Raw genomic sequence first — 18,567 nt, forward strand, 5'->3', positions numbered from 1 at the left:
ACATCTTCATACTATTAAACGAGGAAGGGTTAATATGTAAGCCAAAAAGATATCTGCATGTGGAGGTTCACAGCTGACAGCAGCAACTGTCTGGATAGTCTAGACAGCTGTTCAGATTGTGCGTAGCTGCTAAGAGTTCTGCCAGTGATTTTTTCACCTTTTCAAAACTGCTGGAACAGATAAACTTGTAGTCAAAAATAATTTTTAAAAAACCTAATTTATCAAAAAATCCTACAAAGTAAGGACATGTATCCAAGCACGTATCAGATAACTCTCAAGCTGCACTGGAGAGCTACATTTACTTTGACTAACAACAACTTTGTCCAAGTTTTGAGCACATTACTTCTCTGCTTTGCAAAAATGAAAATAGCCTGAGAATGCTGAAGTCTCAGGTCCCAAGAGATGTAACATAAGATAAAATAGCATAGTAAACGAATTTATAAACCAGTATATGTTGCTGCTGCTGCAGCAACGCGTAACCGAGCAAAGACTACAAACTTCTCCCCCCAACAGTGGTGGAAAGAAAACAATACTCAATTTTATCCAGTTTTAATATCATGGGGTTTTTAAGCTACAGAAATTGAATATTACTTTCCCCTATCCCAACTATACCTCTTCCCCATCCCTCCTAACTTAATCTATTTTAACTTGTTTGGATTTACTTTGTGCTGAGGAAAGAGATGCCGAATTCTATAGGCTGAAACTGGCTAGAAAACTGCAATTACATTACTTATTTTCAGCTGTTCCGTTGAGCAAATGCTTTAAGATCAGCAATCACATACTGTTCATTTGATCTTTTTTGAGAGCCGTTACACCTTATCTGAAAGACGTACTCTACTGCTGCTCACCACGCTTGGTTTTGTTTGATGAATACATGTCCAAAAGTATTAGATGTATAAAAGTTTAGATAACTATACACCTTTTTCTTCCCTTAATGGTCATCAATTTAAGGCAATTTATAGGCAAAATGCATATTTGGTAACCTAGGAAAAATACAGTACTTCTGTTTGCTTTGATAAGCAAGCTGAAGTTAACAGAATCAGTCCTACCTGATGCAAAAGGAAGAATCCGACAATACGGTTTTAGAACAGGAAGGAGCTGCTTTCCCTGTGGTCTGGACTATGAAAGTTGAAGAAAGAAACTTACTGTAAAGAAAAGCTCCATAACTCTGCTGTCCAGGAGGGTCTCACGCCAGGATTCTGTTGGCTTTAGCATCACATTTTGTGAGGATTCAAACATAGCTATATAATGTCTGCCCAGTTATCTGGTGTCAAGGTCAACAATAACATTCCTACTTGGCTTTAAAAAAATCCTAGATACAACAGGATCCATTCAGAAAGAATGTAATGGAAACAAACTTTAAGCCTCTTCACATACACAGCATAATTCATGCATGAGGCCAAGGAATAAAAGGTATTAAGTATTGAAAAAAAGAATGCTCCAGGAATGTTAGATAACAGTTTGATCATAATTATGAGACATACCATAGTGATACGATCACTTTGATAACCAGGGTGTCTAATGTGACACAGCGAGAAGGGAAAAAAGCAACCGCAATTAACAGGTGTTAAAATTTATGCAAAATGGGAAATCATTTTCTAAAAAATTTTCCTGGCAGCTTTTAAAAAGGCCTTATGATAGCTAAAGATAGCTCACTGAAATCTATATCCTATTTTTCTAAATAGCCAAATATGCGTCACAGAATGCAGATATGTTAGCCCTGCATTAATCTACATTTTTTAATCACACTGTGAAGAACAAAAGCGTAAGGCACCACAAGGCATCGTCACATTAAACACGTTTGTAAGAGATGCACATGAAAAATGCGCACACCATGAAGCCATGATTTTGCTGCACTCATTTCAGTTCTTACCACGTGTTTTGGCATAACTTAATTTATAGAATTCTGCAAATGCTCTAGTACAGGAAAAACAGACACATGAGCAAAAACATTTAAACAAACAGGTTACATTCTTTGTCAGCCTGATCACACAGAAGAGTGTTTATCAAAGATTTTTGAAAGTGCTTCCTTCTGTGACACACCCCAATCCAAATAGTAGTAAAACTGCTTTAACTCAGCAACTTACTTTTGTCTTTTTAAAACCCTTCATTATCCTCTCTGATCCCTTTCTAACCCAACCATCAGAATAAGTAACAGCATGCTCAGCTGCATGTAATTTACTTATTGGTAATGAACTGTATTAACCTTTGTACTGTAAGTCATCAGGTATTATAAAAAACGTGTATCAAAAAGTATTTATATGTCTAGAAGAAATTAAATTTCACAATGGTATCGTTCAAGAAAGCAGACCTCTTAACTTTTGATGGGTTTTGTTTAAGAGAACAATATATAAAGCAAACATCTAGCTTAATATGCAGGCTTGTGGCACAAGGCAGGATGCACAATTTTAGTTTATTTACACTTGTCTTCCGAGTTCTGCCAAAACCAGAAATTCCTAACAACACTGTGCAGAACCACATTCCAAAAAAACGACTTCTTTCATGGCCAGTACCAAGTAGACCTTCACTGGCGGTACGTGTCCAGAACTGTTGTCAGCACATTATAACGCATAACAACGTTATCAAGGATTTTCACAGTAGTGCAAATCAAAACCAGTTTCACCATTCTCAAAATTATCAATGTGCGTTGAACCATACCAGATCTGCATTATTTCAGATGGGGAAAAACTAAAAATCACAGAATTCTCTGTTTTACTTCCATCTGAAATACAGATGTCATTTAAGCGATCAAAAATGCCTCAGTTCTCCCGGATGGGGGGGGCGGGGAAAGGCATGAAATTATCACATGCAAGCATCCTTCATCAGGAGTAATATTACAAATTAAAACTAATTTTATCTGGCAAATTAAGCTATATTTTTTTTCCTTTTCATTTGGAACACTTTAGAAAAAACAGTATTTTAAAATTGTTTATTGACAAAAGCGTCCTTTGCTGTAACTCTCCAATAAATGATTGGCTTGGAAATACATCAGTAGCAGAAGATTGTCATAGATCCATATCAATCTCTGAAAACCAATTTGCTTTTCATTAGGTTGAGTCTACAGCGGGGACCAGCTACAGAACACTTTTCACGTGGAATGAAAGAAGGGCCAGTTTGCTGTCACTATTTTAACAAGCCTCAGTATTTAGCAGGCCTATCCTGTTATTTTTAGTACTGTTTCTCACGCTAATGGACTGATGACACATCTGACAATAGCAGATTTGTGGGTAAAATATCTGTTTACTGAACAATACAAATTATGCCTGCACCCATCATGGAGATCCTACACCCATTTTCCATCACTTACGAGATGTACGCAAACATTAGCATAAGTTGGCTGTGGAGATGCTTGCTACTGTGAAATACCTTAACTTATTCTGTGCTACAGTTCAGCCTTATTAGCAGCAGCCCCGTTATGCCAAACCTGAAAAAAATGGCACTAAATTACCTAGTACATGGGTGTACGCAGGACAAATGCAGTCTTCATCATCAAAAATTAATTTAATTCTCAATACTTATGAGGAAACAAAAATTAAGAACCAGCACAACACTTTTTTGTAAGCACTCAAGCTATAACATAGATTTATGATAAGCATAGATCAGTCTACTATGACATCCTGGAGGGTTGGGGGGTGTGTGTGTTTGTTTTTTAAATGAAAAACAATTGTAAGCCATTTCTGGTAATAAATACAAATGTCTGTAACACTCCCAAGTCTACTGAAGAATGAGTAACTCTCATTACAGTTCACTTTGAATGACACAGAAACCCAAGCTAAGAAGCAGCTAACAGAAGCACGGCAATGTTTCACCCAGTTCACAAAACTTATGGCACTGATTCCTACAGAGACTCAAAACTTCTGCTTGAATGGGAACAAATTATTCAATAACATATACCAAGCTTTACTGAAAAGCATGAGAATATAACTAGATGCCTTCACATATGATAAGGCTCATATGCTCACTAATTAGTGCCTAGAGAGGAAGAAGAGAAGACCATAATGTGTAAGGCAGATTTTCTTTTATCTTTGCCTAAATTTATGTATGTAGCCATTAGCTCTATGCTTGGTTTTGTTTCACGAGCTGGAGAAATAAGAGTAATCTTTTTAAAATTACAAATTTGTAATTTTAAAATTGTAATTTGTAAAAAAGAGATAAATTTGAAGTTTTATATGCTTCCTGGAGGAATATATTAAAAAAAGAAAATAAAAGATAAACAAATGTTTATCCTCCCACTCTTTGCCTCTGTCCCAGGAAGGGACTGATGGGTGAAGATGAGTATCAAAATATTTCATATCCTAAGGCAGCCACAAGGGATTATAACTTTTCACTTCAGGACTTCCCACAAATTCCAGCATCTGAGAATGGATCCCACAGTCTCCTTCCTAAGACAGGCAAGGCTTGCCCTTCCACAAAGCAGTAAATTAGGAACTCAAAAATCAAAGCTGAGATTTCTTCTGCCAGACCCCCATTCACAAATCTGTTCACAGGAGTGAAGAACAACTCAGAAACAGAGGGAAAACTCCTGGAGTGCTAAGGCCCGAATATCTTTCTTAAAAGTTATTTTAATCACTTCACCTTTGTTGTTTGGAACATTTCTGGAGACCTTTATGTTGGTCTTAGACTTATATTTTACAAATAAAAACTGCATTAGAAAGGTAACTGCTTGGAAATCTGCCACCCAGTGTTATAATGCTAACATACTGATTATATTTGGATTTTTAAGACCTCCTCTGGCTTGCTAGCTAATCAGCCGAGCACATGGGATGAGTCCAGGAGCAACTGTCTAAAACTGATGCAGAGGCTTGCTGCCCCCTATGGAGAAATGCTTCACAAACCTTTATGTAACTTACACTCTCAGCAAACACATCCAGCATTCAGGAGAAGGAACGTATGCTTAAATATTTAATTATTAAACACAGGTATTCTTAACTGTCATGAGAATGAAACAACTACTTTGTGTTGGAGTCACTGGATTCAGATTGCACCCGTGCAGCAACAGGCGTAGGAAGTGTAGGAAGACCCAAGCTAATTTTAAAACTGGCCAATTCCGGAGCCGCTAGCGGTGTAGCCGTGCCAGTACCAAGTCTCATGTTGACCACCCAAGTGGATTCTGTACCTCCTGCTACATTTTGCTGCTACAGTTATACAGCTAATAGTATGCAAGCTAATCGCTTTAAGCCTAGCTTACACTTAAAGCACCTATGCAGAAGTGACTGCCATGCAGATGCAGCTCAAGAGTCACACCTTTCCACTGTACTGGCTGCCATCTAAGAAGCTGGTAACAAAGCACTGCAAAACTGGAAACTTAGAACCACTGCAGCAAGAGAGCAGAAGAGAAAAAAACCTATGTATTTTATCATTCCCCTTCATAAAAAGGGTCATGACTAATCTCTTTTCCTCTTCTGATATTAATGCTTTTAAGATGCTCTTTCGTTGCAAACTGATTTCAGAATTAATTCAGGAAAACCCAAATGATGAAACACTAATTATTAAAAAGTTCAGTATCAATACAAACATGTTTAGTGCACTTATGACCAAATTCAGGGGATCTGTCAATCTTCTTGGTTTTGCCCAACTTTGTCTTAAAAAGTTGCTAGAATGGATTGTCAAGAAAACACATAGTACCCTAGAAATAATTTCTAAACACCGGGGATTTCAAAGTCAGGTCAGTTTTCATCTAAGAGTGATAAGTCTGATAAAAGTAAAATGCAGCTCTCTTTTGCACTTTCTTAAATACAGCTATTTTAGTTACATTGAATTTTTCTTTATATCCCAAACAATAGCCAGGATAGTATCCCAACCCTTCATCTTTCAGATAAGGACAGACTGCTGTAGTAAATTCAGGATAATCCCAGGCTGCTAACAAACACAAGACCTAAGGAAAGCAGCCCTGCTGCTGAAGGAAGTCTGTGTTGTTGCCCCTTGGTACAGTTTCCATCATTTCTGTAGCTGCGCAACAAATCAAACTGGGGACCTCAACCTACTAAAAAAAGTTTTCAGCCAGGTGGTTCCCTGCTCAGTATCATGCTCCTGGGAGGTTCTAGGGCAGGATGCTTTTTCAGCAGCAATGCCAACTTGAATCATTCCTCAAAACAAACCTCAAGTTTTCTGGAGCATTCTTTCTGTTTTTCATGCACTTCCATTATGCATAACAGATGCTACCAATCTGGGTTGGACCAAGTTCAAATCTTGAAAGTCTGCAGAGCTACATGGTTCACAGGATCTCCCAGGAGGTATCTCATTCTGGCTTGAGGGATAAAAGATGTTTTCAGAACAGAGATATGAAGAGCTTGTTCCTTTAACCGTGTGGCCGAGGAACACACATACTTAAAAAAAAAAAAAAAGTGTTCAGATCAGACAAAAGCTTCAGTCAGTTCACACAATTGCCATTGCACCATTAATTTCAATGGAACAGCAACGATGTACATTAGTGGAGCACATCCCATTAGGTTTACGTAACCTGTATTTTAAATCCAGTCCCCTATTCTACATTCACTTGAAAATTTGCCAGCTTGCCTCCAAGCAAGTAGAGGCACCAAATCCAAAACAAGAACAAAAGCTCAATTTCCTCTTTATTCATGTACTATTAGCACTCTTTACAAAAAGCTGTAAAAATCCATACCTTAATGAATAAAGGATAAGTAGTTCTATGACAGCTCCTATTGACAGACAATAAACACCTTTCTGTAGATGGGAGACAGCTGGACAAAATCTTATGTTCTGTTTAAGAACTTTCGCATTTGAGGACATTCATCCCAAGTCCATTAGAATGTGGCTGCCAAGAACAGATAAATCCCAAAGTCAAGAAGAAGTGAGAAACATCTCTGGAGGTAAAAGAATATAAATTATAATTACATCCTGACTCCACAGGACATATATGTCCACGTCAAGGTGCATTAAAGCCCAGCAACATTCAGCTCCTTAACTGGAGAATTTGGACACTGATAATGTACTAGGTATGGGATCCTTGAAGGCACTCTTGTAAAGGAGAGGGCTGTACCTCTTAGTACTGATCACCTGTACTTCCTTAATTAGTCAAAATATCCATTTAAGAAAAGATGCAGTTAAAACTAGTTCCATCCGAGTAAACAACATTTAACAGTGCTGTAACAGCACTGAAAAAAGAAACTCTACAGAAGCCAACATGCCACAACAGACTGCCATACGTTCTTAGTGCAAAATAGGAATCCTATGTTATTGTCATTTCCAATAGTACTGCCAAAAACCTCTGAGGCATCCGCAAACACCAGGTGAACTAATACCTTGAGGTAGCAGATAAAATAACAATAGATGATTGCCTGTGTGTTAGAAAATGAAATGGAAGAAACTGCACATGACTGAAAGGAGGCCTCCTAGGTCATCATGCCCGGCACTTCCTACTGCAGGCACTACATCCCAAGACACTCAAAAATTATTGAGTTCCAACTTAAAAGTAGGTAGGTCCCAGCCTCTCTTCTTTCGTTGCTCCAATGAGATGGCTATTCCAGAATGCATCTTTCGTGCCAGCTCTTCTTGCTAGCAATAGACAATACAACTCTTCTGTTACAAGTGGTGCCAGCACTGTCCATTTAACAACGTAACACATACTAAGTTATCCTGTAACAGCACAAGAACTCTTGAGAAGTTACATGTTTTGATGTAATTCTCGCAACTTAGTGATTTAAATAATGTGCCTCTTGGTGATGGTCCCCGTAGAGTTAATGCACATTTATGCCACTTCCTTTTTCTGAAGTTATGAGAACCTTGCTAAAGATTACATACAAATACTGCAGATTACTGTTATGCTGCAGGGAATACTGAAAATCAGTACTATCTTGCCAGGGGAAATACCAACTAAAGGAAAAAAGATGGATCTGTGGATACAATCGATCATTTTACTACATGCTTCGAGTATTAAATTTATGCCCATTGCTTCGGCATATGTACTGTCAAGACTTGGAAAGAGGATACCAAAACAATACCAACTGATCAATCAACACAGCAATTCTTACGTTCTTACGTAATGTGCTACCTATTTAGAAACTGCAGTCAAATCTCACTGCCCGTGAGCTAACAATCAACACTTACTTTTAAACCAGTCGTCTTAATGAAGAGATATTTATGCCACAGTATAATCAACATGGTGCTGTAAACCCCAATAATTACTGAATCTTCGTCAGCTAAGATCCGCACCTCTCAAGGATGATTAAAGCCATTCCAACTTCTGTGAAAACAGGTTGCTACATAAAGCAGGGAGACCCAAGCTGGTGCTGTACTTCTTACAGCAAAATGAAATGTCCAATGGTAGAAAACAAAAAGATGGAAAACAAGTGTAGCAGAAGTTATGAAAATATTTGAAATAGAGCCATGTAAGAACACTTGTGGTGGTTCAGACTAAAGATCCATCTGATCTCCAGAAGTGGCCAGAATTTGTTTAACAGCTGTAATATCTCAAGTAGCCCAAGTAGCAGAAAACACTGTTAACCTTAAGCAGCAGTATGGCTTGCTTAGCTATTTCAAGTAACACTTACTTACCAGCACCTATACACTAAATCACTTCATATTATATAGAGTTATAAATGAAAGCTGGAACTCGCAAGCCTTCACATCTTGCTTGTAAATACCTAGCTCCACCACTGCAAACCTTAGCCTAGGATAAAATGGTGATGAAGAACTAGAGCCTTCACTTTCAAAATGTAACAACATCAGTATTTGGGACTACATCAGAGGTTTGCACAGAGCAAGACTAAAATTCAGAGGGAACCAGCTCTACCCACCACTGCACAACACAAGAGCATTTCCTTTCTATTTAAGATTACAGCTTCGGGAAAAAAAAGTGTCCACATATTATTTGAGTTCTTACAAATCCCAAATCCCCTTCCAAAAACTTTTATAAGATGCAATAATTTAACTCCAGTCTCAGTCTTGTAGGCACATGCACTAAATTCCTCTCTGGACCCCTGCCAAAGCACTTCACTGATTAGTAAGAGTGGGATATTTACTTTTAATCTGTGGCACCTTCCATAAAGACAATATAACTGGTATTTTGCTTTACAGATGTGAACCAAGGAATATCCAGTTTCAAATAAATTTCACTTTTGCTGCCCACTGCATAATGAACAGAATCAAAGACAACAGAAACACAGAGATATCTCCTTCTGACCATCAAACCAGGAAAACAAATAAAATCCTTTACAGTGGATTTCAAGGCAACATCCAGACTCCTGCAGTATGTATAACTTAGCAGCAATTTCAAAAGATTTTAAGAAAAAAAAGTTTATAAACCAGCTTAAAAATTTGGCTCTTGGAAAGTTTCCTGAGCATCTTAAAGACAGTCTAGCTTTTAAAAGAGGCATTGTAATGTTTTACTGCAAGTGCTGTCTTAACCCTCTATTAAGTGGAGAATGTGATTGATTATTTCTACAATATTCTTCTAGCCCATTTTTGGGCTGAGCATTTTTGTATCTTTTTTCTTCTCTCCCTCACTAAGACTCCTTCTGATTCCCATTTCCTCTTTTACTTTCCATCTCCACCTTTCTCTGGACTTTCATAATGAGCACACATCACAAAGATGTCAAAATGGAAGCAATGGCACCCGTGTATTGCCAAAAAAAGGAGATGCGATTTCTTCTCTCAGCTAGCAAATACTTTTTCTTCAGACCAAAGAGAACCTATTACATGTTCTATTACATTTCCATGATCTTTTACGGGGAGTCGGTTGAGCAGGCACATTCCTAGATGATGGGGCATTTACCTGCCCCCTCCTCTCCTCTGAGGGAGAAAAGTAGGACAGATCAGATCTCCACATGAAAAGTCAACAGAGCTTAGACCTCTTCACCATTTGGTTCTGCACTAAAGCAGCATATTACACTTTTCCTCTCCCCTGCACCAAACAGATAGACCATCAACCCGTAACTGGGGGCTGCTCTGCTGAACTAGTTTTGCCTGTTATATAAAACACTTTAAACTTTAATGAAGAGCAACAGTTGCTGTGTGTAAGCATCTGTTAGCAAGCACGGGGGTGACCAAGAGCGCTAATGGAAGAAAACATAAATCAAGGACTAAATGCAAGGCTTACAAGTTTTACATTTTTCTCTCCTCACAAAGACTTTACTTATCACTTGGTAGAAGTGACCCAAGTCAGCTGAAATAAAGGGCCTGACATTAAAAGGATATAATTTGGAGGAAGGAAGTTCCAGCTTAAGACCTGATTGGCTAGTGCAAGATAACGCTGAAACACTGAAGACATCTGAGCATTGAGGTTTTCACGTCTGCTGAATTCCTGAAGTACCTCTACTGTGAGCATGAAGATCTGCCGCAGATCGTCCTCCTACAGTCAGGACGAACACAACATATTAATAGAGTCTCTCAGTCATTAATTAAAATGTTGATTAAAAAGAAATACTTTTCTAAAGAGAAAAGAATTTTGTTTTCACCCTATTTTTCATTAAAATACAGAAAATATTCTGAAGTTGTAAGTCAGAACCCCCCCACTCTTTTGCCAAAATTAATAGATTGTGTTTGTAAAGAATAAGGAAAGAATCTTCTCATAAATGCTAGTCATTAAAAGAAAAACTTAACAATATGTTCTTAACAACTGGTGGAGGAGAGGGTTGGTCTTTGGCATGAAAAAAAGTTGGTAAGTTGTTCCACCACAGTCAGTTTAAAGCAATGCCTTCACAAAAACATTTCTGCCTGGGCAAACAATACATCTGAGACAACCAGACTACACCATCTGCAATAATATTTTTAAATACATAGCTCTCCTTGGCTTTAAACCAAAGCTATATTTAAGACCAACATTGTTCCACAGAGTGTTCGTTTTGTTTGCAATTGGTAGCCAAGGAATTAAAGAGTCCAACCACATAAAGATCTGTAGCTCTACATTCATAAAATGGGCAAAAAGGGATTGCACCTTTTTGATACAAGTTTTTAAAAAATATATTATCAACTTTCCTGAAGTAGCCAGTATCTGCATTTATAATATAATACTTGTCCTATTAAATGCTGTTAGGCACACACTGTACCTGAATGCACCTGGCACAAGAAAGTACTTCTGCTTCTCAATGTTTAAATTTTAGAAAGACAGGTAACATATATTGATACAGAACTAGTTTACCTGAAATATACGTTTACAGTTACCATGGAACTCCATGCTTAGTCCAATGTTGCTGGTTTTACTTGAACTTGAGAACTCGCTCAACAACGCCGTTAAAATGGAACAGGCCAAAGTTTGCTATAAAAAAAATAAGGGGGAATAATATAACTAAAAGGTGTCCAATAACGTAAGAGCACCTACATTGTCCTTCAGTTATTTTATTAGCATATATCTACGACTATTACTTCAGTTTCTTCTAACACAAACTAGAACAACTCAGACTTTCGGGAGTATAGATCCTTGGGTGAACCACCTCTGGGATCATCCAGACTCCATCCTTACAAAAGAAATTCAAGTATTTGAGCAATATAAAACTAGCACCTGTGCAATCATCACTACAAAATGGAAACAAACTTATTGCAATCCATTTCCCAGCCTTGCTGTTTACTTTCTCTCCCTGTGCACAGGGCTTTACAGGTATTAGTTTCAGGGAAGATTCAGTTTCCACTTATTTCTATTGATCTAATAGTTCAGGTCACTCTGAAGTTTGTTTTGGCCCTTCTTTGCATTTGCTACACTTACCGTGTTGGTATTTGATCATGATTAAATTTATACCACCAAAAGTGATAAAAGCTAGTGAAAAACACCACCTGCAATACACTGTGTACTACATCTTTTCCATCTCCCCCATCAAAAAAAAGGAGAGAAATACGCAGAAAGCCCTGATGCTTGAAAGCTTTTGGATACTTCCCTCCAAAGCACAACGTCCCCAAGCCTCAGAAAGAACCCTTGAAACTACTCTATTGGAATGAGGTCTCTGAAGCAATATAAAAACTGGTGAGAAAAAGGCAAGTTAATTTTGGAGAAACAGATCCATGACGACTGAAGGTTTAAGTATTTTTTTCATTCTCAAAATTTAAGGTAAGGTAAATCAAATGCTTATCCTAAAACACAACTTAAAAGCCAACTTTCCTTTATGAAACACACTGGTCCAGCCTTCGTGGCTGTTTTTTGAAATTAAAAAAAAGCTTTTTTTTCCTGATGCCAAAGTCCAGTAACCATCAACACCAGTTTTAATATTTTTTTTTTTTAACTGATGATTATATTCAAAGGGGAGTAAATATTGTACAGTGGAGATGCAAGAAGTACTTCAGAAGCGTGCCATACTGTAACAAGCACAATAGAAACTGTATACCAATGAAATGAAAACACTTTTTGTTAAAGAGATGTTCTTAACAAAAAACTTCAAAACTACTGGCTCTCCTCCCAGACTGTTTGGAGCCAAGGTGCCAGGGATGGACAGAGGGATAGGAATTGTTAAAGGGTCACGCATGCCAGCAAGTGTCCAGGGGTTAAACAGAAATATGCACACTACCTCTGAACACCCGAAAGATTAAAGTGGAGATGATACTATTTATGCAAGCTCATACAACAGCTGAGACCAGTGCCATCCACCCACCAACTGCAACATCTTTGTTCAGAAATGCCTCTGAAGTCAGTACCTTGACCCCCCAGACAACTAGTTATCTTAGCCAGTATACACTAAATTAACATTCTTACTTGCTAAATAAGTCCCAGACAGATCCAACACAGTGGCTTCGTGATAATACATGGGTTTTCTCTACTACATAGTAATAAAGCTGTACAGTGGATCAGCATATTGCTGATCAGTTGCTAAGTCCAAGCTTTCCTATTTTAAAGAAATAACTATTTCTTTCAAGTGGATTATTTCTCATCTACAGTCACCACTGTCACACATCACGTATGATAAAAGCAACGTTGAGCCAGTGAAAAACAAATCACACTTTACTCCAGCAAAAGTGCAATTTTGCCCGTTCTATACTAGACTTAGAAATATTTCTAATTAGCTCAAACATTTCAGTATTTTATTTCAAAATTTCTGTGTAAGCTGTTTATACAATAAATATTTCTTATTTAGACGAAATCCACATTTGAGCCAATATAAACAAAATTAGAGTGGGCTAACACCGAGTTTTAAATCCAACATTAAAAGTTCCATATGAAAAGAATTAACGCGGGGGGGGAACCAAACTAAACAAACAAACAAACAAAACCCCCCCAAAAAACCCCCAAAACCCCAAACCAACCTGAAGTTTGGCTCTAGAACTATGCTTCAGACAAGAATACATGTTTTTAAAGGAATAATGCAAAGTTGCCAGAGAACACTGCCCAATTTAATTATGTGCCAGGAGATGCAGAAGTCTCACAAGGCTTTCTAAATACTTTAAAATGCAGGATTTTATTTTATGCTTGAATTACCGACACACTGATACTTTTCAGCTCAGAGAAGCCATGATGTAAGGACATCATGAGTTGCAATTACAAATCTGTACAGTTTGATGCTCTATAACCTACCATGATTACCATGTGGTATTAATGATTACAATAGTACAACAGCCTGGCTGCTTCTGCTTTATCATGCAAAGATCTTCACACCAAGCCGCCATCCACATGACCACAGGACAAGCAGGGCCAATTATTGGAAAACAAATCAGTAAGTTCAAATGACAGGTAAGGAGCAATAGGAAAAAACGTTTGTTCCCACCGTGATTACAAATAGTTAATATTAGCTGAAATAATAGACATTTTCTCCTTCCAGTTTGCTTATATGGTATATAATAATTTATCCTTTCTGTTTGGATAGTAATGTGCTATTGCATGATGAAAGTGTGTTCCAGATTTTTTTTTGTGTGCTCTTCTCCTGATTTCAAGGAGAAATTTAAAAGGAAGGTTAAATTCTATGATTGATGGTACAGAAATCTCTTCAAAGATGTAAAGAGCAATGGATGCAGCTAGGCTGATTGAACCTGCTAAGAGCCTGATAAGTCAGCCTGAGCAGTGACCTGCCCCCCTGATTTCAATAAGAGCTATCAGGCAGTCCTGACATCAGTACCTGCTTTGAGCATGAAAGGAGAAGCGTGACGTTACTAGAGATTTATGCACTTTATTCCCTCCAGCAGCCTGACGCACAGCGCAGACCAGGGCACACTGCATCCCTCCGCTATCCTCCCTCCCGCTGAATTCCCAGCATCCTGCCAACTCCTTCATCTTGGTGTTCCGATACCTGGAGTGCAAATCCTGGCCCATTCCCTCACCATCCCAAGGGTGCTGTGTGCACTACAGGCACTTCCATGCCCTCCTGTCATCCTTTGCATCTGTGCTTACCCCTTGCATCTATGAGGAATTGTAAGTACACCCATATACGCAGGTCATCAGAGCAGGAGAAGACCAAAGATAAGATATTGGCCAGTAATTTAAAATTTACGGCAACTACAGGCTGAGAGGAGATTGCTTGAGAGGGGTTTCCTAGAAGGTAGATGCCAACCCCCAGGAGTTTAGCTTACAGACAAGAGCAGAGGAACAGATCAAGACCTGTAACCTGTCCTTGCAATGTCAAACATTTGCACAGAGCTGCATACAAAACCACCACTGCTTCCCAAAACTGCCATAAGACTATAGGTATTTATATAGATTGTTGTGCATAGCAGTAAGACTGCCGTTTTTATATGAATATTAACAAAATAATTAGCATAGAAGAACATGTGCCCTGCCATCTGTTGAACTCTTCTGAATACACAGTAATAATTCAGAAACTCTGGAATAAAGCTTAAGTAAGATTTACAAAAAGTAAAGTTTTACTTTATGAAAAGTAACTTTGCTGAAAGTTAACTACTAATATTTTGAAATACATTTTTTTAATTTACATGTATGTTTGGTATAAAGACACTTTAAGTACCTCTACATAAATGCAGGCTATTAGAGGAAAGATTTCAAAAATCTGAACAACAACATAATTTTAGATAAACCAACAGTTGTGCTCTGTGAAATAAAATTACTTCCTCTTACACATAACAAAATTGAATGCACTTAATAAATGTAAAGTTCTAGGGTGGAGATTTTTTTTTTAATTGTTTTATAGTGTGTTTTTTTTAAGGTTTTTGCCCTGCCCTAGAAGAGATTAACAATCCAATTTAGTAATACCATACAGTAATAAGTAGAAAATGCACATGATTCTGGGCATCATATTAAAAGTCAGATATGAATGTCTATTGTGCAGTAATGCCATTAACTTCATACCAGTAAGAGTACACCTCTGAACCTAGTTTGACTCACTCGCTAGCAATTTCACTAGTTCTGCCACAAGTACATACCCAAACAATAACCCCATCTAACAAAATAAAATACTCCTCTTGTTGAGAGCGGACTGCCTCTGAGAATAGCTTGGCACTCACCCCAGTTAGCTTTATTACCAGGAATAAACTTCATGAAAGATCGCTATACATAAAATAGACTCTCAGCTGCTCAAACAGAAGATCAATGGGACTTGTGATAAGAGATTAACTTGGCAATCAGACACCCAGTAGTAACATCGTTTTAGTGGTTTTCTTTTTAAACTACTCTATAAAACACAGACACTACAGAAAGACCATGCACCATTTTAACAGTAAACAACATTTATATATAATCCATAAAACTCAGATGCAGAAGGTAAATGCAACTTATTCCTCCAAATGGAATGTCCCCTATAACAAAAGTTAAAGCCATAATGTTTGAAGGGATTTCACACTTGTGCCTGGACTGCCCATGGAATAAGTGAACCGCTTCATTTGAGGGTAGTTAGGTTACAAAGCATCTGAAAGGAAGAAGAGTTCAAATACAGCTTAGGAAAAAATGGACATGTGGTACACCAGCTCCAAGGCAGAAAAGCCAACAAAGCAGAATGAACTACAACACCAAAAGCGTTTCCTCTGTTCTGAAATTCAGAGCAGAGATACAGCTAGGTTGTCAGAGGCTTGATTAAATCATTAATTTTACTACAAAACCTAAACTATCAAGCAACACCCCCTGCCTTCTGCAAGTGTCATTTATATCTACAGAAAAATGAGTAAATATATTTAAAAGAATAAAGGTCTCACCTGAACAGAGCAAATCATAACATCTACCCTGTTACGTTAGATCACTGCCAGCCTCAATATGCATTTAGATGACTTTTTGTCTCCATCCGTGTAATGTAAACTCTGTTACTGAAACCAAGGGGAAGCCACAAGAAGCATTTAATAATATCCCTAAACCAGCTAATTTTAACTTGCACAAGAGCAGGAAGAATCAAAGAGTAAATCTATCAGAGGTAGAATTTGCTGTGCTGCTTCCTAGGTGATAAAATTCTGTAGTGAGAATGTGTCAAAAGCAATTTTACCAAATAAATTGTTTAAAGCAAGGCTTCCTTTATAAAGGCGGTAATATACTTCTTCCCTAACTTCCTTGAATAAGCACAGCTGTATTTCCTAACATTTTCAGAGTATCTAAATCCCCAGAATGTAAGCTGCAACTCCTAATGGAAAGGTTAACAGGATGGCCACAGGACCAAAAGAAATACCATTATGCACACAGAGTAATTGGGGCCACTCCAGCTTGTCAGCTTGTGAGTATTGCTATGGGAGGGGAGAGGGGAACCCAGGAGCTGAAGTAATAGTTCTCAACCAAAGAAAACCAGAATATATTCTTAAGAAATATAAGCAAGCACCAGGAAGAACCCATTGGATTTTATCTGTTTGTTCCTTCGCAAATGAGCCAACTGGTGGAAAAAAGCTGTAGAGCAGGGACAGGATGATAGGAATAGGACCCACAGCTGCAGTTTTGTGCTGTCAGCAGTAAGGGACTGGCTGGGCAGCGCACCCCTTTCCTCCCATTCCCCCTCTGCCACCATGCAAAGACAGACGAGCAGCGCCAGGTTAACACAGCACACCTACAGCAGCACAACAGGCGAGACCTTGCTTCCCTTCCTTGGGGGGAACCAGGCAAACCAAGCAAGGGAAACCCCCAAGATTGAGCTGAGAAACAGAAAACCAATTCCTCTGCAAATCACTGGGGGCCACAGGAAGATGATCTTGTGGCATGTGAAGCATGCAGGCTTTGGCCAAAGAGAGAAGGGAAGTAGCAGCCTCTACTAATAATGGAAAAGGTCCAGGCAGAGTTTGCTGGAGCTTAGGGTGCAAAACATGCTTTTCTTTGTTTCTCTGGGGACGGGCAAAGTTGTGAAGCAGAACTTAGGAGGAGGTAAAAAAAAAAAGTAATCTCATCAAAAAAAGTGAAGGTCTGAAAACCATTTACCTAGAGGTAACATATCCTTCTCCAGGTTGAATCTGCACTCCTACAGTAGTTGCATGAACAAATCCAAGACTTTCAATTAAATTCAAAATAATGAATACTAAGATTAGCCATGCTGTTCGCCATCAGTATCAACCACCTTTAAATATACATCATCCTGGCAAGTGCTCTTCAGTGGGCAGCTGCCCCCTCTCCCCCCACTTTTCCCAGTACTCATTCCTGGTCTTTATTGCCCGCCTCTGCCTGCCATACCACCAGATATGCCAAGAGCTGCGTTACACGGCTGTGCTTCACAGCAGATCTGCTTAAAGGCAAAACCAAAAAGATTAGGAGGGAGAAGGCTAGTTGTTTTTAAGCAGACTCCCACACAGATCCAGTTTATTACTGATACATTCAGAAGGACAGTACCTCTGAGAGGAAGAGACACGAAAGACCGATCAGCTAGGGTCAATAAACTTCTTAAAGAGGCTTTTCCCCTCAAGCCTGTTTATTTGAGTGTCACCACAGTAATAAAAGGAATATAGGTGTAACACATGTAAAGGCATTATTTCTTCCTTCCCAGCGAGTCTCTGAGGTCTACACGAGGGCCTTCACACCTACACATCTCATGAGACAGCAGAATTGAGGAAACAGAGAGTCCTGGATGCCATAGATAGAACAGGGGGCACCCATCTCTCCTCTGGATCACGTCTCCTCACTTCCCAGCCCTGTCTTTGAAACTGTAGCTCTACTGGAAATGATAATACTGGGAGCTATCAATTTCTAATATTAAAGTTATTATGCAACTAAGCTGGAGTCTTGCTGTACTGCATCTCCAGTAAAGTAGGGTCTCTTTCAAAACAAAAATCAGAAAACTTTAAAAGGCACCCTGGTTAATACAACTACTGAAAAAAAAACTTATGTATTAAAGTTCTTTTACATTTCTACTACCAAGTTTTACCCTCATATTTGGAGTAGTTTCTGGATCCCTAAAATTCCCAAACCAATCTTTAACACACTAACTTAGGCCTTTATAGAGCACTTGTCAGCATGAAGGAAACAGCTTAAATATCCTGGTTTACCATCTGGTTTTTATACTCAACATGTCTCAAGGGCAGTAAGGTTCATAGGACAAGGTAATAATTTTATTAGACCAGAAAATACAGCTGAGGATAGAGCGGGGAAAATAATATATACGTTTTTGTCAAAATGTTACAGTAATGAGAGCCTCTCCAACTCCTACCCTACCACATGAGACAACAACAGCTAGACAGGGATCCAGAAGGAAAATTCCTCTTAAAGAATAGAAATAAGAACACAAATGCTAAATAAATGTAACTAGTTATCTATGCAGCCATTATTATTACCAATGAGGATGAATG

At 38.4% G+C, this 18,567-nt stretch overlaps 1 protein-coding gene across 1 annotated transcript in view; it reads right to left on the reverse strand.

The window, feature by feature from the left end:
• The window catches only part of XPO4 (exportin 4), a gene marked incomplete at its 3' end in the record, with an annotated part of 45,841 nt that overhangs the window by 18,552 nt on the left and 8,722 nt on the right, over positions 1 to 18,567 (reverse strand). The window contains exons 4-6 of the mRNA XM_009578340.1: positions 11,099 to 11,215; positions 10,156 to 10,309; positions 1,147 to 1,259 (exon numbers count right to left, since the gene is read on the reverse strand). Of these exons, the coding sequence (XP_009576635.1) occupies positions 1,147 to 1,259; positions 10,156 to 10,309; positions 11,099 to 11,215 (384 nt within the window). The remainder of the gene's footprint in view (positions 1 to 1,146; positions 1,260 to 10,155; positions 10,310 to 11,098; positions 11,216 to 18,567) is intronic.

This window comes from Fulmarus glacialis, unplaced genomic scaffold (genome assembly GCF_000690835.1).
Source record: "Fulmarus glacialis isolate BGI_N327 unplaced genomic scaffold, ASM69083v1 scaffold17145, whole genome shotgun sequence".
Classification (NCBI taxonomy): Eukaryota; Metazoa; Chordata; class Aves; order Procellariiformes; family Procellariidae; genus Fulmarus; species Fulmarus glacialis.